At 37.2% G+C, this 20,457-nt stretch overlaps 2 protein-coding genes across 2 annotated transcripts; one reads left to right on the top strand and one right to left on the bottom strand.

Annotated features, from left to right (window-relative positions):
* Positions 1-10,062: 10,062 nt before the first annotated feature.
* Positions 10,063-12,721, top strand: LOC149219677 (putative xyloglucan endotransglucosylase/hydrolase protein 8). The gene is made up of 4 exons (XM_089382648.1): positions 10,063-10,346; positions 10,539-10,639; positions 10,909-11,105; positions 11,931-12,721. Exons 1-4 carry the CDS (start codon positions 10,142-10,144, stop codon positions 12,349-12,351), a joined length of 924 nt encoding a protein of 307 aa, XP_089238774.1. The 5' UTR covers positions 10,063-10,141; the 3' UTR covers positions 12,352-12,721.
* Positions 12,722-16,630: 3,909 nt separating this feature from the next.
* Positions 16,631-20,029, bottom strand: LOC149219676 (uncharacterized). The gene has a single exon (XM_089386884.1). It carries the CDS (start codon positions 20,027-20,029, stop codon positions 16,631-16,633), a length of 3,399 nt encoding a protein of 1,132 aa, XP_089243010.1.
* Between the last annotated feature and the right edge of the window lie 428 nt (positions 20,030-20,457).

Genomic DNA, 20,457 nt, shown 5'->3' with positions numbered 1-20,457 from the left:
CCCTATACCACCTTCCAAATCACTCCTATTTCTCTTGGCTAGGAATACAGGGGATCCTGTAGGAGTATTAGGACATCCTGTAAGAAGCATTAGGACATCCTGTAGGATGACCTATAGTGCCTTGTTTTGAGGCCAATTTATGGAAAAAGCATCCTAAAGGATAGGAGAAGACCCCTACTTTCCTCCCAAGCCATCTGACATTTCACCATCATCTCTAACCCACCTACCACATCACCAAGAGGATTTAGCATTCACATTTTCACAAAAAAGGACAAAAATAAAAATGAGTTATTGTGTTCATTCATATGCACATCAATAAAATGTTTGGTTATTTTAGATTACATGCCTAGGGCAGTTAGGATTACATATAGGTTAACTTAGAATTATTTTGAAGAAAAATCTCTTAGCAATTAGTTAGATAAGTGGTGTGTTTAAGCATTTGATTTCAGTCTTTCCTTACTACAATAGACAATATTTCAGTTTTCCCAATTAGTGAAAAATTCCCCTTTCCTCATTGGTAATCAAGCTTCTTCTAAATCAATAGAAGGCTGGTTTGAGAAGCCATAGTGGTCTATCTCTAGCTCAGCAGTGACAAAGAGTGGACCCATTGCATCTGCTTTTGTATACAACATTGTCACCTCCAAGTTTGTACGAACCCCAGGTTGATAAAGTAAAGTTGGTAGCTCCAGGAATTGCAACATTCTTGCTGCAATACCGGTGCTCATCAAATGGATTGGGGTTTATGGATGCTTCAGCACGTATACATATGTATTGTAACATTGAAATGACTATAATGAAAAATCAATATGGTAGTCCCAGTTTTGGGATCCATGGGAAAATCTCAGTGTATATTTGTTTTATGTTTTATGCTCTCGCCATTATTTATTTTCTGTTTTTAGAATTCGTTTGCAGGTAATTTATGTAGGGGGTTAAAACCTACATTTGGTATCAACGCCAAGTTTCAACTTCAAGGGGACACCTTTGCTGCTAAGGGGTTTTGCTAAGGCCTATGGTAGACCCTGTTCAATGGGAGATCTACAGGATCGATTCTTGTGATGAGAGAAGATGGGGAGCAGTGGAAAGATAGAGATCAAAAAATCTAATGGTCAGAGTTTTGAGTTGTGGAAACACAAGATGGAGGATCAACTGGTGGATAAAGATCAGTGGATTGTGGTAGATCTAGGTACTAAACCAACAACAATGTCAGCTGAAGACTGGGTGAAGTTGGATCGGAGCAAAGAGCACAATATGATTGTGTGTCTTAGATTTAGTATTGTTGAATGTATTAAGGGAAGCTTCGATGAAGGCTTTGCGGAACAAGTTAGGGACTTTGTACCAATCTAAGTCTTTGGTGAATAAATTATTCCTACGTAAAAAGTTGTATAACTTAAGGATGAAAGAAGGAGACTTGGTGACAGAGCATCTAAATGCATTTAATAATGTGGTAAGCCAGCTATTATTTGTTGATATTAAAATTTCATATGAAGATAAGTGCATCAGTTTGTTGTGTTCTCTACTAGATTCATGGGATAGCCTAGTTGTTGCAATAGGTAGCAATGCAATTGCCTTGCAGTTTGATCAAATAGTTTCATCCTTGCTGTCAGAGGAGATGAGACAAAAAAATATGGAGGGCCAGAATGATGATGTGTTGTCTGTACGAGGACAGTCCCAGAACATAAACAAAAATAAGTCCTCGAGTGGGAGATCTAAATCTCTAGGAAAACCTATAAAGGTGTGCTAGAAATATGGAAAGGAAGGGCACTTCAAAAGGGACAGTAAATCTAAAGCTCCAGAGAAAGGAAAAGGATCTAATGATGCTCCTTCTGGAGAGGTGAAAACCAACTTATATGAAGGTGGGGATGTGTACTTGGCTTCTTCTTCAAGTACACATGTAGATCATGAGGCATGTTTGAGTGACTCAGGTGCAAACTTTAACCTCATTCCCCATAGAGAGTGGTTCTGCGAGTATGAGAAATATGATGGTGGTGATGTCTTCTTAGGGGATGACGGGAAGGCTAAAATTGTTGGTTGCAAAAAATTCAAGTTGAAGTTGCAAGGTGGGAGGATTAGAACACTTCTGGGTGTTCTGTATATTCCTGCATTGGCCAGAAATCTTATTTATGTATGTAAGTTGGATGATGCAAGTGTAAAAATAGTGTTTGAGAAAGATACATGCAAGATGGTTCAGGGAGCACTGGTATTGATCTGGGGAGTTTGGATCAGAACTCTGTACAAGCTTTAGGGTAGCATTGTTATTAATGGGTGCAACAGTTATGTGGTTCCTAAAAGTGGAGCAGAAAATCTAGTGGTCTTTCGAGAAAAGACCATGTTGTGGCATCAAAGGCTTGGACATATTGGAGAGAAGGGCCTTCAAATACTTCATGGTAATGGTATGGCATAAGGTATGTGTAATTTCTCTCTGGATTTTGATTTGTATGAAATTTGTGTATATGGAAAGAAGAATTGGGTGAGTTTCCCTTCTATTGCTAAGAGGGCGAAACAGATATTAGAGCTTGTGCACAGTGATGTGTTTGGATTTGTGTCAGTTCCATCACTGGGTAAGTTTGTGTACTATGTATCATTTATAGATGAATTCTCAAGGAATACATGGATATATTTCCTTAGGAATAAATATGAAGTCTTTCACAAGTTTAAAGAATTTAAGGCTCTGGTGGAAAACCAAACAAAGAAGAAGATAATGGTGTTGGGGATAAATAACTATGGAGAATTTTGCAAGAAGGAATTTGAAGAGTTTTGTAAGAAGTGTGGTATAGCACAACAGAAGAATACTCCATACACACCTCAGAAAAATGGAGTTGTAGAAAGAATGAATAGGACGTTGATGGAAAAGGCAAGAAGCATGCTCAATGGTGTTGGGTTAGGACACAAATCCTAGGCAGAGGCGGTGGAAACTGCATGTTACCTGGTCAACAGATCACCTTCATCAACGTTGGAGGATAAGACTCCACAAGAGGTATGGACTGGTAAGAAACTCTCTCTTTCACATTTGAGGGTATCTGGATGTGATGCATATGTGCATGTTCTGAAGGAGAAAAGAACAAAGTTGCATAGTAAATATTAAAGGTGCATCTTTATTGGATATAAGGATGGTTTAAAAGGTTATAATCTTTGGAACCCAGAAACAAGGAAGGTTGTGTACAGCCGCGATGTGGTGTTTAAAGAGGTGAAAGATGTTTTCAACATGAATTCCTATGAAAGTAACCTGAGAAGATAGAGTTTGAGCTAAAGGAGGAAGGATCAGACTCTACAATAGAAGAGGAATCAAAAGATGAGGAGCCACAAACTCCAGCTATGAGAAGATCAGTTCAAGAAAGAAGGCAGCTAGAAATGTATAGTCTATCTGCTTTCGGTTCAAATTTTTCTTTATCTATTACTGATGATGATCCCAGAACTGTCAGGGAGGCAGTAGATTCAGAGGATGGAAAACTTTGGAAAGAGGCCATGGTTGATGAAATGGCATCTTTGCAAAAAAAATGAGGCTTGGGATCTGGTGGAGTTTCTGACTAGAAGTAAACCCATTGGAAGAAAATGGGTGTTTAAGAATAAGATGAATGCAGAAGGAAAGGTGGAGAAATACAAAGTTCGGTTAGTAGAAAAAGGTTATTCCCAGGTGCCGAGAATTGAATTTGGTGATATTTTTTATCCTATTGCCAAGGTAGCTTCTATTAGATTACTTTTATCTATTGTTGCCGCTTTTGATTTTGAGGTAGAACAGATGGATGTGAAGACAATGTTTCTTCACGGGGATCTGGAAGAAGAGATATACAAGAAGAAACATGAAGGCTTTACGGTGAAGGGTAAGAAATAATTGGTATGCAAGTTAAAAAATGTCTATGTATGGGTTAAAATAGTCACCAAGGATGTTGTATCATAAATTTGATACATTTATACGGGGACTTGGCTTCAATAGAAGCAAAGAATATCACTATGTGTATTTTAAATTAATTTGTGACCGTGTTAATTATTTGGTCTTGTATGTGGATGATATGTTGCTGGTTGTAAATGACAAAGAAATTATCCATTATTTGAAGACCCAATTGTCCTCCAAATTCGACATGAAATATCTTGGTGCTACAAACTATATTTTGGTCATGGAAATTAAATGAGATTGGGCAAAGAGGAAGCTCTGGTTAAACCAAAGGAAGTATGTTGAGAAAATACTGCAGAGGTTTAATATATAGGATAGTAAACTGGTGAATGTTCCTATTCCTGTAGGTCTAAATTTATATGCTAATCAGTGTCCCAAGACACAAAAGAGGAAGAGGACATGTCCCGTGTTCCATATGCAAGTGCAGTCGGTAGCCTGATGTATGCAATGGTCTGTACTAGACCAGACATTACACATGCAGTGGGAGTATTTAACAAGTTGATGTCAAAGCTAGGGAAGGAGCATTGTACATTAGTGAAGCAGGTTTCCAGGTATTTGCATGGCACTAGTGATTACGGTTTGTATTACCAAGGAAGACCAGGATTGGACATATATTTGGACATTCGTGGCTTTGTTAATGCATACTGGGCTAGAGATATGGATAAGAGAAGATCTGCAGGTGGGTATGTGTTTAATCTATTCGGAGGTGCATTTAGTTGGATGGGTAAGAGACAATTTGTAGTGGCCCTATCAACTACAGAGGTGGAATACATGGCAACCACTCATGCAAGCAAGGAAGCAGTTTGGTTGCAGAGATTGTGTTCAAGTATCGGGTTAGTACAATGACCTATAAGGATAGACTGTGACAGTGAAAGTGCAATTTTCTTGGCAAAGAACCCTGCTTATCATTGAAAGACAAAGCACATTGATGTTCAGTATCACTTTGTGAGGGATATGGTTGAGGACAAAAAAGGTGTTGCTGGTAAACGTGGACACTTTGAATAATACTGCAGATGCATTGACAAAGTCTATGAGCACTAAGAAGTTCTCTTGGTGTAGAGAAACAATGGGTGTTGCAGGGTTGGAGCAATGACTAAGCTCTCCTGTGGCCCTCTGTGGAAAGAAAACAACAAGTGGAGAATGTTGGGCGTGTGTTTTATTCTTTCCATGACTACCCCATGCGTAAGGGGGTGGTAGCCCCCCAATATGTTGAGCCAGGTGCAGCAGGGGGGCGATAGCCCCCCTTCACGAGGTCTGTGGCAGTGCCCCAGGAAAAAAAAATTAGACCCTATATTATGTGGGTAGACCTACCTATGGTTTTGTGCATGGATTTCGCACATGGTTTAGGGCATGATGGTTTTCTATCCATGGTATTTTGCAGATCCAGTCAAGGGAAATACAGTTATGTTCTAATCTAGGGTTAATGGATTGTGATTTATGGATGCTTCGGCATGTATATATATGTATTGTAACATTGAAAGAAATATAATGAAAAATCAATCTGGTAGTCCCGGTTTTGGGATCCAGGGGAAAATCTCTGCGTATATATGTTTTATGTTTTATGTTCTCGCCATTGTTTATTTTCTGTTTTTAGAATTCATTTGCAAGTAATTTCTATATGGGGTTAAAACCTAGATATAGTCTAGTTGAGAATTCAACTTGTCAAGTCGAGTCATTGCCACCTCTTCTACACTGTCCTTGTTGATGCGTCATAGTTATGACAAAGGAGATAGGTACAAAAACCAAAATGATTGGAGATATTTGCACAACAAGGTAAAGAAGGTCAAGAAGGGGTTTACAATAAGGAGCTAGAAACATAAGGGTGCTACAAGTGAGCCATATAAAAGCACAGAGGGTGATGCCTAAATAGAATAGAAAGCACTATGTATCATGTCGTTTTATCTTTAGTCTCTACTCAAGATACTTTATGGGTGTTACAATATACTCGCTTACTTCTATGGGATCCAACTAGTGAAAGCTCATTTCATTATATTACTAGCTCAAGATTCTTTATTAATAATTTCCTCAACTAGTGTCAATATTATGGAAAGGTATCTTTGTTGTTGTTTTCTTTATATCACAATTTTTACACTCCCCTTGGATTTTAGTTATTATGGAGCACTTGAATAATGCTTTAGCTAGGATTTCTTTCCACTTTTTAATTTATCTAATAAAATCTTTCTATTATGATTGAATATTTCATCAACTTTCCTAAATTAAAAACAAATAATTTGGAAACTTGGAGAAAAAAGGGGATCCATTGAGGCTAGACATGGCTTTAATTATTATATAGTAACATGCCATGATCCACATAACACATTCAATTTCAACCCCTAAAGCTTAGGTGGATGTACACTAAGCCAAATACATGGACCACATGAAACATTTTGTCAAATGTTAAGTTGAGAGACACTTTGAGGAAATTGAGATGTAGTTAATTTATGAAATTAAAAATTTGGGCTAAGAGGATTAGAAATTGAGTTTTAGCTTGAAACAAATGCAATCCTTTTTGTCACATTCTTAGATCCTAAATCATATTATGGTCATAGAAACATTTTTTGAGCATAAACTGGGTTATTAGGAACATATCTAAAAACATACTAAAAACATCAAAATCAGTTCTCAAAATCCATGAAGATAAAGTTAATATTCTAATTAGGTAATTCAAGAAATTTATCCACTCATACATGACCCACCCTCGTGAGCATAACTATAGTTGTCCTCACCTCCAATTCAAGAAATTTATCCACTCATACATGACCCACCCTCGTGAGCATAACTATATTTGTCCTCACCTCCATCTCCTCCTAGAAGATATACTCCAATAAATTCATAACTCCTAAGTGATTCTTATTGTACAGAAATAAATTCATTCTATAAACAGCATTGTATGCTCACAACCTTGTCACTTATGAAATCCTTAAAATCCCAAGCCCATTGTTTCAAATCCATCTCCATTTACTCTAAAGCTAGCCTCCAAAACCTTACCATAGCTTATATGCTTAGTTTGCTTTCATTCACAATATTATTGTACATAAAATCCTTCAAATACAATAATCAATGAAAATTGATATGAAAGATTTGAAGACAATTGCAATAAACCATCTTTCACAACAACATTTAGAGAACCTTAAGAAATTTCAATTGTATAAGTAGGAGAATAGAGTGTTATGTTGAATATTTTCTTACCTTTTTCTTAACAAAGGTCATCCATAATCAAATAATATGACATTTAACAATCAATTTTGGGTGACATCAAGATATCATATATTAATATATTATTGAATACGATTATTTTTTTTAAACTTATAAAATTTAATAAAAATAATTATTATAAATATTCAGATAAATACATTAAACTTAATGAAGGTCACCCATAATCAAATAATATATCATTTAACAATCAATTTCTAATAACATCAAGATATGATATATTAATATATTATTGAATATGATTATGTTTTTTAACTTATAATTAATAAAAATAATCAATATAATTGTTCAAATAAATATATTAAAATTTGATACTAACTCATTATAATCTATAACTACTTTATCATTATAAAATAAATTTTGTGTATTAATAATCAATTTTCTCTTTCAACAACAACAATTTTTATAATAATAATTTTCCCTTTATTATAATAAATTTAATATATTACATCTTTAATAATAATAATAATAATAATAAATAATAATAATAATAATAATAATTTTTATTATTTTCTAATATATATTATGTTTTATTTTCTTTTAAAAGCCAAAAACAAAATACCGATTAACATTCTAAAACCACCTTTTAAACCCCTCTTTATTGTTAATGATAACTCTTTATATTCAATGATAAAGGTAGCTTGTTCCAAACTATAGAGATCATTGCAGATCATGGCTATAAGTGTTTTTACTTACCACTGGCCCACGCCTTAATTTTAAATATAAATGTCCAATTTACAAATAAAAGTAACTGCCCACAGCCTCAAATTTAAATGTCTAAATCCTAAATTAAAATAAAAGGAGAGGGAATGGTTGGACTCATTCACTGTCATTACAGTCACTTTTTCATTGGCCTGTGCTTTCAGGATGGTACACCCAATGACATTCTGGTATGTCATTACAAGTATGTTGTGGATTGTAACCACCCACATCAGTGAGTGCGTTGTATCAAATAACAAATCTCTTGGAAAGGAAAACATAGATATCAACGCTCAGGTCCCATGGATGTCATTTATTATAAAGCATCATTTCTTTCTCTCTGTTAACCCCAAACCTCTTACAGTAGCTATGAAGCTTTAATGAAGAATTATGAACACTTTTCCTTTTGGTAAGCTGCACTAATACAACTTTAAAGAAGAGTTATCAATACTCAAGTTATAATGATTTTGATTTGTATTTATTTATAAGGGGTATATTTGTTAGTTTGTTTAGGTTTTAGTTTTTTATTTAGTTTTAGATTCAAATTTTAGAAAGCGGTGAGGATGGAAATTAATTGTAAGAAAATTAAATTATTTATGGAAATTAATTGTAAGAAAATTAAATTATTTTTGTTTTGAGTTTCACAGTAATCGATAGCATTTTATTGGTGCATATAATTTTCGTGATAGCATTTTGTTAGTTGTCAAATCATTCTTCTATCTAATATTAAGGTTGGTCTCCACCTAGACTCAATTTAGTTGTATATCACAATTTTAATGATAGCTTCTAAATGGTGGACAATTCATTCTTTCATCCAAAATTGAGACTGGCCCCCAACCGAAACTCAACTTAGTTGGAAAAAATAATTGTGTACAACAATCTTAGTGATAACATCTAAATGGTGGACAAATCATGCTTCCATCCAAAATTGATACTGGTCCCCAACCTAAACTCAACTTAGTTGAAAAAAATAAATATAAATATCTTCATTTCTTCATTTGAAGATACAAATCATTTTAACTTTATTTTCAATGGAGGGCAAGGGAGGTGGTTAAAATGCAAAGAAAAAAAAAAAATTTGTTTGAGACAGGTAAGACAACTGGTATCCGCTTGAAACTAAAACGACAAATGGAGGAGGAGGAATTGCCCGGATCGCCAAAAATGACCGGAATCTAGGCAAAAAAAATTCAAGAAATCATGCAGTAGCAGTGTTTGAATCATGTTTTTGATTATGGAAATAGATTCAGCACTATCAAAAACTTCTGGGGCACCAAAAATATTGAAACAAATATTACCAAAATTTTCATGATTTTCAAGACTAAAAAACATTCTAATTAGACTACTGCAATTGTGCAATTGTATATAGGGTAATGAAGCTTAATAAACGATACTCAAGCCAAAGCATTTCTCCTGTGAGTGATCAGATCAGAATTCGATGTTCAGGTTTCAGTTTTTTAATGTCTGGATTGACTAAAACTGCAAAACCACTTAACACAAAGTTCTAATGTAAGGAACTTTCGATCCACCCAAAACTTTCTGATCAAATTTCTGACAAAATCAGACCATAAAATTCCCATCCTACTCCGTTACTTTGCATGTAGGGTCCAGAAGGGTAATGGAGCACAAAACTCCAAGCGTATTTGGGAGGACCCATTATATATAGTGGAGGCAGAACAGCTCATTTTTATGAGAATGGGAGACATAATCATGGACCCTGGTATGAAGACCTAATATGATGGCAGAACAAAAAAATAACATGTGAATGGAGCATGCCATCATCGAGGCCGGGCACAAAATTTCAATCTCATCAATGAGTAATTAACTGAGGTGAGAAGACCAACTGTTGGAAGATTAAACACAGCATGGTATGCATGTCTCCAACGGGCAATGGGATAGAGCAAGGTTTATAAATTCTATCAGAGCTGAAGGCCCACCTTATATTATGGGCAGCTCTTGGGGCCCTACCCTAATCAATAAAAAGATGGAAAGTGGTGGCCCGGACAGCAGCCCTCTGTGGATTCCACCATTAGACTCCTGTTGATTCACAGAGAGGCCCAAATAATGGCTACGTAAATACATGTCGATCTGTAAACTTGATTAATAGCATCCACAGGACGACCCGTGATCGATCTCTGCGGTGCGAATCTCGAGTTCCCATACCCTAGACTTCACGCTTTCACGTCAGTATCAGATGTCGTATGGCGTATGGGTTACTGTGCCGTGATGGAGCGGGCTAGCCCGCCCTATTTATATCCATGCTGGTAGGCCTGTCACTCCACAGCCTTGAGCACTTGAGCAGTAGCCACTCAGCAACTGCTTCTTTCTTTTGTTTTCGTAATTATGGGTGGGACTTGGAGAACAGTGGGATTGAGTTTCTTGTTCTTGGTGTTCAGTGGTCTGATTGCTAGTGTTTGTTCCCAGTCCCAGGGGGATGATTCATCTGCTAAGGTTTTTGATGATAATTTTCAGATAATGTGGGCTGAGGATCATTTCAGGACCTCTGAAAATGGCCAAGTATGGCACCTGGTTCTTGACCAGAACTCAGGTATTTATATGGTCAACATTTTTTTAGTAAACAAAATAATTGCTGAACTTGATTAGTGGAAATTTGAAAGGTAAACGTTCAAGATTCGTTATGTTAATCAGCATGCTGAGCTTGAATATCGGCCGTAATGTATTCTTCAATGAATAAACTAATCAATGTCCTAATGATGAGGATGATCTCTGGTTTGTGCAGGTTCTGGGTTCAAGTCCAAGTATAAGTACAGATTCGGATGGTTTAGCATGAAGCTCAAGCTCGTACCGGGAGACTCTGCAGGAGTTGTCACTGCTTATTATGTGCGTTTCATCTGCTTAAATTTTATAAAATCTGCTCTTAGTTGATTTTGACACTTTCTTATAGCGAGATATTTGTATGGATTCGATTAAGGTTAACATTATTGTGATTATATCATGATGATAATTAGAAAAAAAATCTCCTCTAGGAAGGGTCTCAGGTGCTGAAAGTTTTTCCCTAAAAAAATGATGATCTAATAGGCGAAAGTTTTTCTCTAAAAAATGATGGTCTAATAGGTGGTTTGTTTTATTTGTCTGATACTTGATTGCAGATGTCTTCTAACACCGACATGAATAGGGAGGAGCTGGACTTTGAGTTTCTGGGGAACAGAAGTGGAGAGCCATATGCTCTGCAGACAAACATCTATGCAAAGGGTGTGGGTGGAAGGGAACAGAGGCACATTCTCTGGTTCGATCCAACGACACAGTTTCACACTTACTCCATCCTCTGGAACTCTCATCAAATTGTGTAAGCATATCACTAAAGCTCTCACGATCAGTGTTTATATTGTTGGAAATAGTGATTGATCCCATATGAAGATCCAGTAAGATCCAAGTGTTTAGTAAGATCTAGGTCTTTATATGTAAGATCTAGGTGTTTATATGGTTGGAAATAGTAATTACTCTGGCATGAATATTAAGTGTTTATAGGGTTGGAAATAGTAATTACTTCAGCATGAATATTTAGTAAAATTTAAAATTTAAGTTGAGTGATGCATCTCTTATATTTGGAAAAGTCTAAATTTAGTGTGTATGTGTATTTTAAGTAAATCAAGTTTGGTTGATCAATATAGTGTGTGCGAGTATGTTAAATAAATCAAGTTTGGTTGAATATAGTGTGAGCATGTTAAATAAATCAAGTTTGGTTGATCAATAGAAGAGCCTATCTCTGTTACTCTGTGTTAAATTTTGTGTCTTTTTTCCTTTGTCTTTTGAGTATGGCTATCAGCATTTTGTGTGTTAAATTTTGTGTCTTTCTTCCTTTGCCTTTTGAGTGTCGCTATTGCTCTCATGATCCGTGTTCGCTCTCATTATCAGTGTTTGTGTCAGTGTTTGTGTCTTCCTCGTGTTAAATTTTGTGTTATTCTTAGTGTTAAATTTTGTGTCTTTCCTCCTTTCGTCTTTTGAGTATCACTATTGCTCTCATGATCAGTATTTATATGTTACTGTGTATTAAATTTTGTGTCTTTCTTCCTTTCCTCCTTTGACTTTAGAGTATCACTATTGCTCTCATGATCATTGTTTCTATGTATTGTTCGAGAATAATTCATAAAGATATACAATGGCTTTGCAGGTTCTTCGTAGACCAAGTTCCTCTGAGAGTCCACAGGCACACTGAGGCTACGAGCGATGTGTTCCCTAAAGAACAGGGGATGTACATGTTTTCCAGCATTTGGAATGCAGACAATTGGGCAACCAGGGGTGGGCTTGAGAAGACCAACTGGACTGCCGCTCCATTCGTGTCATCGTACAAGAAATTCCATGGCCTCGGCTGCAAATGGGAGGATGACAATACAACCCTATTGCCCTGTGCTAACGATAAGAATGCAAGTGCAAGCCACTGGTGGGATGAGGCCGTGGCCTGGACTCTGACGAAGAAGCAGAGGGAAAATTACAGGTGGGTGAATAGCAAATACTTGCTCTACGATTACTGCAATGATCAGTCTCGCTACTCCATTAAACCAGTGGAATGCTCAGTTGCTCCCTGGGACTGAACACGATGATCTCACTGTCTCATATTTTCTCCGCTGGTTTGAACAAGAAGCTAAAAATCCGTGTCAGAGTATTGAACATAGTCAGCTTCCTTCGCTTGCAAGCTTGTTCTCAAATAAGTGCCTTATTGTGTTATAGTCATAGTCAGCCAATAGTATCGGGTTTGACTTTAAGAATGATTGCGGTTGCCTTATCTGTACAAATAATCCGTACCCACAAATTACGCTGCTAGCTTGTACAGATTAGACTTTTGTAGATACACCGTATGAATATGGAATCGATAAAATTCTACTGTCAGACCTTTCTGTTTATATGGAAACAGATCAGTATAGTTCATATTCGATCAATAAGAATAGATTTATTCGCTCAAAAGTCACAGCTTGTTTTAAACTTCCTTCCATCCTTATATATATATATATTTAAAAAATCATTTTTTTAAATATAAATTTATTCTTATTTTTAAATATAAATTTATTAGATATTTTTTTAAGATTTAACTACACTAAGTCATATATTTATGATCATTTTTTTGAGATGTATTGGTAACTCACTAATTTTTTATAATTTTTTAATAGTCTGCTTAACATTTATTGCATATTTTTCATGAACATGGTTATAGATGAATGATTTACTTAATGCAGTGGAATCCAAAAAAAAATATCTAATATAATACACTGCAAAAGCCCCTTAATACTTAAATATAAATTTAATTTTTACATAACATAATTATATTTAATATAAGATTAGCAATTTGTAAAAATTTGTGTTAATGGTGGAATGTTTATAAATATATATAGTTATAATAAAATGTTATTTTTTTTAGAGTGAATCTTCAATTCTATTTATATGTTTGTGTTGATTTGGAATTAAATTGATTAATATGATCTATATTATATATTAAGTATATGAAGATTTCCTAAATTCACTGATATAATATGTATTATATAATCACAGTTATCAAGAAATTTATACCATCATAATTTCCATCAAAATAACAAAAAAATCCATTAAAAATAACATAATCATCGAAATTCTCACTTCAAAATGAACATATTTTATACCAAATACTCATTCACCTTAGTTTTGAACATATTTTATACCACATACTCATTCACCCTCCTTAACTATTTTAGTATAAAATAAACATAAACATTTACAAATAAATACCTATTCACATAAAAATGAACATAAGCGTTTGCAAATGAATTCAGACATTTACATGTAAGTGTTGGATAGTCTTCTTGAATTATGATCTCTTTCATGTGAGTATACATTTTTTTTTAAACATCAATTGCAAATGCAATTTTATACTACCTTACATATTTTAGTTTCAAAATGAATTTGGGCATTTGCTTATACGTGTTGAATAATGTTCTTGAATTCTAATATTTGCTTCTAAGTGTTGAATAATGTTCTTGAATTCTAATATTTGCTTCTAAGCGTTGAATAATGTTGTTGAATTCTAATATTTCCTTGTGGCACATACTTTTCAGCTTGTGGGATTGTAGATGCAATGGAGATGGCCCATTGATTTCTCGAGCATGCCTAAATACCCACTCTAGGCACAATCTATGAGGTGGGAATATAGATTTATAACACCTCAAGACTATTGCATGGCCGCTTTATACTTGTCATTGAAAATTAACTTTTTAATTCTTGGAATAGCAAATCGTGGCTTGAACTCGGTCCACTTTGATGAATTGTGTCAAAAATGATCGCATAAAATACATATTCATATCAATCCTATACATTCTCTACTATCCACTTGATTTACGAGAGAACATATTATTCTTAGTCATGAGACCCACATGTGTTTAGGTATAGGTAAATTTTCTATTTACTCATGAATTTAATTATTTTAAAAAATAATTGGATGCTAATAATAATTTGTAAATTTTAAAATTACCAATATTTAATTATTTAATAAAGAAAAACAAAAAAATATTCATGAAATTTAACTACTAATAAAATTATTTTTAACAGATTTAACTAGTTTCAACTTGTAATATCCATGTTACTTTGATTGTACAAAATATATATAATCATTGTACCGAGAAGGACATTCTACAGTCTAATATGTAGGCAATGTGTGAGTATGTCAGTCTAATATGTAGGCAACGTGTAAGTATGTCCGTCCATGTTTAATCTATAACTTTTAACCTATAATTTTATTAATTTGTAATGTCCATGTTATTTTGACTGTATAAAATATATATAATCATTATGTCGAGAAGGATATTCTACAGTCCAGTATGTAGGCAATGTGTAAGTATGTCTGTCCAAAACAAAAATATAAATAAATCTAATATAGGTCCTATTTAAAAATCAATCTAATCATTATTATTATGTATAAACACAATATAAATTTAAAATATGTAGAGGTTTAAAAACATTAAAAAAAGAGGTATGGTAAATAAATAAAACCTCTTTTTTTATTTACTCCCTAGACCTCTTAATATTTACAAAAACTTAAAAAAAAAGGTTTTATTTAGGTGAAGCCTATGGGCCAAATACCATAGGGAAAATTATTATTAATACCATGGGCCAAATACCATATTTATAAAAGAGGTATATTAAATAAATAAACATAAAAGACGTATGGTGAAAAAATAAAAATATATCAAATAGGATTAGAAATCAACACCTAATTATTTACCAAGCTTATGGGCCAAATACCATCGATGAAATTATATTTTTTTTTTTTGTAAGCTAGGATGGTACTCTTTCTATTACTCGATCAAAAGAACATTACATCATATCAGAATCAGTATTTGCCCGCCCTCTAGGGGAAACCGGGTCATAATTCCACCTATAATTTTTAATTGCAGCCCAAAAATAGAAGGTCCACAGTCTGGTTGTCTTAGCTAGATAAACTATGCAGTCTTGAAACTTACTAAAGCTATGACTAAAGCTACTGCTCTGTACTACATGCTTTTTACTATCTTTAACAGGTACAAAGCTAAAACCAAAAAAATTGCTACAGTTTCTAAACATATCTCATATCATTCGTTGCCGCCATCAGGTTGCTGGTTTGCTGCTTCCGCTGGCGCTGGATGATCTCGATTCAGCATCTGCTGGATAGCCTCCAGCTTCTCGTCTTGTTTAACCATTGCTATGCGAAGGAAGGTCAATTCGCTGCGAATGTCTGGACCCCCCTTAGCCAGAGCGACCATTTCTTTTGCCACCTGCTCCAGCGCTTTGGCCATTAGCCCCTTCATCACCCAGTAGATGTGGAGAGACTGTTTAAATAATGACATGCGCCCTCTAGTATGACCCGGGTCGTGGAGAAGAAATTCCCATTCTTCCATCTCTTCATCAGATTGTTCCTGAATAGATTCCTCTTCCAGATGTTGCATGACTCTGCGAACTGCAGGTTTGGAATTGCGGATGAAGGCCTTTTCGGCCCTGCGAATTCTATGGTTAACAGTCTCTTTTTGTTTTCTTCTATTCCCCTGGTCACGCCTGGAAGTCTCCCCTTCCACCTTACCTTTACCCTTCTGGCTTCTGGTTCGTTTTCCGTCCCGGTCTTTTTCCTTGTCAGGTGTCGAGCTACGCTTCCTCATGCCGTAGCGTCGGACCTTCGAGTCCTGTAAATCAGACAGTTCTGCCTTCGTCTGCTCCTTTCCTTCCTCCGCCGAGTTTTTGTGGTGGTACCTGCATTCACTTCCTGCGTCCAGGGCTGTGTCTTCTTCCGAATCATCCTCAACTTCCCATACTGTAAAAGGTGGATCCTGCTGCATAATAACTTTGCCTTTACGGCTTCTGTTATCCTCCCCGACACTCTGTTTCTCCTCCATCTGCCTTAGCTTCTGTCTGGTTTCCATAATGTCCGACGGTCGGACGCACCTCGTTCTCTGGTTACCTGGTGTGTTCACTGCTCTCTGATGACGCTCGATGGGAACCTCCGCACTTACCCAAATTGGAAACACGCACAACGCTTTCACGTTCAGCCGGCTTTGAGTATATATCAAATTCCTTTCCTTGGGGAATCCATTTAGCCCGGTTGTCAAATGCCGCCGGTAGCTCGCCGGTGAACCACTACACTCTGCCATCATATCCTTATTAATCCCCTCTGCTGTGAGGTCAGGCGTACCGCAGCCTTCACCTCTCATAGTTCGAACATTAATTAACTTACCTTGTGTGTACTGTTGCCCAACCGCTCCACCCGCCGTCGCTGTACTGCCACCGAGATCTTGATCCTTCGTCCTGCAATCTGAAATGATGATTGTATCAAATCCTAATTGAACCATTTCCTTGAAACGAGGTCTCCACCTCCCCTTATTAGTCCAGCTCACTGATCCGCTCATTGTCATTTGTGGCGTGATCATGATCGGCCTTAATTAAGTCCGCCAACTCTTTCCATTCCCGATTACCCTCCACAGCTCTCCATTGGCTATCCATGGTGTTGCCACGTCCTCTGCAGCCCCAATTGGCTAGCCAGTCCGCAGTCTGGTTCCCTTTTCTACGAACATGGCTAATGAGTCTATAATCGATGCGCTTAATGAAGTCTGCAATTTCTTGAATAATGCCCGCAGTGCGCCAGCTTTTGGTGACTTTCTCCCATCCCTGCCCATTATTGAGCCTCCTCAACATGTCCACAACAATCTTCGAATCCCCTGTAATTTCCAGGTTGGTATAGCCGTTCCTAATGGCAATACGTAAACCTTGATGCAGGGCCCAGAACTCGGCCTCGTTATTGGTCATCTGCCCTCCCCAGTCTGCAAAAATCCACCTTACTTGGTGGTTGCTGTCTCTGAAGATTCCCCCGAAGCCAGCTTCGCCCGGGTTCCCCTTCGAGGCCCCGTCGAAGTTTAGCTTGACAAAATGATCTCTCGGATACCTGAACTTGTCTGGACTTTGAGTTCGCATGTCCTGGCTGGTCGAACATTTAAAGTGAACCATCTCCATTTTAAGATTTAACTTGTTCAAAATTTCCTGTTCTTCCGAGTTAGTTTTCCAGTCATCATTCTCCCATTTCTCGACAAGAATAGTCTCTCGCATACTCTCGACCACCCGATCCCAAATTACCTCTGGACCTTTCGCAGAATTCTGAAATACCCTCCTATTTCGTTCCTTCCAGACCATCCATAGTATGAAGGTAGAGATAAGGTTCCATGCCCTCTGGACAACCTTGCAATGAAAGGTTTCCTTGCTCCACTGGAAAACCAATTCAGTAAATTCTCTGGTATTAAATCCTGATTTGTTGAACAGTCGTTTAGTAGTCCTCCAAAGTTGCTCTGTGTAGGGGCATTTGACCAACAGATGATCTCTAGTCTCGGTATCGTTGTTGCATAGATAGCATCGTGAGGGGCCAATGAATCCCTTCTTCTGAATACGATCCCAGGTCAGAATTTTGTTTTTTGAAGCTAGCCAAACAAAAATGGACACCTTTGGCCACCAGTTACTTTCCCAGATTGTTTTCCATTCCAAATTCCTGTCACCTCTGTCTTGAGAATCCATTAAGTAATAAGCCTCCTTCGTTGTAAATATCCCCTTCATAGAGTATCCCCACCGGAGGATGTCTTTCCCATGTCGTTCTCTGATTTTCCTTGATCCCATTTCTTTTCTGTAATGTTCTTGGAGCTCTGGGGTAAGTTCACGATCCCATTCTGTCGGGTCCTCCCAGACTCTCCATCCCTCCGACAGTTCATTTGTTTTCCAATAATCCTTAACACTAGATCTGTTTCCTTCAATTCTACCTCGGATCTGCAGGAGGTCCTGACTGTTGTTCAGCCTTTCTCGTTGTTGCCACCTATCTTCCCAGAAGTTGGCTTCACTGCCTCCCCTGATTTCCCAGAAAGTATGCTTGCTAATCAGATCTCTGTTTTGGGAGGCAAGTTCCCAGATAGAGGAGCCTTTGGGGATTTCCTGTTGTCTTAGGATATCGGCCGGAGAATTTGGCATTCTGTATTTAGTCCTCCATATGTTTTTCCATAGATCATTTCCACCACTGAGCCACCTCCACCACAATTTAGCTCCCAAAACCCTATTAAGAATTTCCGGGTCCCTTAGACCTAATCCTCCTTTTTCTTTTCGCTCTGTTAGCTGACTCCACGAGACCAGGGCCCATTTTTTCTTCTGATCAGAACCACTCCAAATGAATTTCCTTATGATTTCCCTGATTTTAGCACAAACCCCTGCTGGGGCAGCCATAATCGCTAATGGGTAGATAGGAATAGCCTGAAGGACCGACTTGGCAAGAACCACTCTGCCAGCAATATTCAGAACTCTGAAAGCCCAATTTGCGACCTTGTTATTTAGTTTGTCAAGAACCCCTTGCCAGTTTTTCACCTTTTTTGAAGTGAAGTCCAGAATATTACCTAAATATTTAGTAGGTAATTCTCCCCTCTTGAATCCAAGAATTCTAATTAGATGGGATTTGACCTGATCCATTGTGTTGAAGATGAAGATGCATGATTTGTCCTTATTAATTTCTAACCCAGAAGCCTTGGCAAACAAGTCTAGGATTCTCTTAAGATGTCGAACTTCTCTTACCGTTGGTTCCCCGAACAGCATAATGTCATCAACAAATTGTTGATGTGTTAGAGGCAGGTTGTTTCCCCAAAGTTGCAACCCTTTGATTCTGTTTGCTGCTCTTTCCTGTTTAATAAATCGACCTAGTCCTTCAGTGGCTAGAATGAATAGAAATGGAGACAATGGGTCTCCCTGTCGAATGCCTCTAGAGGCATTGAAAGTTTTTGAGGGACTTCCATTAATCAGAATAGAAAAGTGAGGAGAGGAGATCAGGTTATGGATCCAAGCAATCCATCTTTGGTGAAAACCAAATCTCTCCAGGACAGTTTCCAGATACTTCCAGTTGAGTCTATCATATGCTTTGGACAAATCCAATTTGATCAGCATTCCTTTTTGTCTTTTAACCTTTAGAGAGTGGATTACCTCCTGAGTTACCACCAGCCCATCAAGTATCTGCCTTCCTTCCACAAAACCTGTTTGTTCAGCCGAGATTAAATTGTCCAAGAGGGGTTTTAGTCTCTTGGCAATCAGGGATGTGATCATTTTGTAAATGACATTACAAAGAGCTATAGGTCTGAAGCCACTAGCCTCTTCTAAGTTGTCTCCCTTAGGGATGAGGGCAAAAAAGGTAGAGTTAAGAGCAGGCCATACCTTTTGATTTATCCTTGATTCTTCTACTAGATCCAGTATCTCTCTTCCCAAGAAATGCCAGCCTGCCTGGTAGAAGTCCACTGTGAAGCCATCCGGCCCAGGAGCAGTCCCTTTTTTCATAGTCTTCACAACTTCCTCCAACTCTTCTAGGGTCACGGCCCTCATAAGCGCTTTGTTTTGGTCCTCAGTGACCAGACTGGGGATGGCTGAGCAGATCTCTTGAATGGCTCCCGTTCTATCCACTTGGGGTTCTGTTAGCATCTCTTTGTGGTAATCCATCAGGACATGTTCAATCTCATTCTGCTCTACCACTCTTTCCCCATTCTTGTCTTTGATCGAAAGGATTCTGTTTCCCTGCCTGTGCTTGATCATTGTCTGGTGGAAGAATTTAGTATTTTTCTCCCCCTCTCTTAACCACTTTATCCTAGATTTCTGGCGCCATAGGATCTCCTCTTGCTTTCGTCTCTCTTCCAATCTGCCAAGGATTACCCCCTCCCTGTTGATGCTTTCCTCTGTTCTACCTTCCAAAATTATCTTCTGCTGAAGATCTGCCATTTCCCCTTCCAGCTTTTGTTTATCTTCCAAAATATTGCCAAATTCCTCCTTGTTCCATTTTTTTATTTTGTTTTTTAGCTCTTTCAACTTAAGTTGGAACGTATGCATTCTACATCTGCCTTGACTAGTACATTGATTCCACCACTCCTCTACTTTCTTAATGAAATCAGGGTCCCTCAACCAAAAGGCTTCAAATCTGAAAGGTCTTTTCCCCTGAATCTTCTTGATATCCACCTCTAATCTAATCGGCCAGTGGTCTGATCCCAGAGATGGAATGATTTTGGCCTCCACAAAAACATCTCTGTTCATGATGTCTTTAGATACCAGAAATCTATCTAATCTGGAAGCAATTTGGTTCTTACCTCCCCTTCTATTGTTCCACGTGTAGATCCCATTGATGGTCTAGACGTCAACAAGCCTAAGTTCTG

This window comes from Pinus tabuliformis, chromosome Q, assembly GCF_031772625.1.
Source record: "Pinus tabuliformis cultivar Carrire ecotype Pingquan chromosome Q, CPIR1, whole genome shotgun sequence".
NCBI classification, from domain to species: Eukaryota; Viridiplantae; Streptophyta; class Pinopsida; order Pinales; family Pinaceae; genus Pinus; species Pinus tabuliformis.
This window is presented reverse-complemented; position numbering and strand designations above follow the sequence as displayed.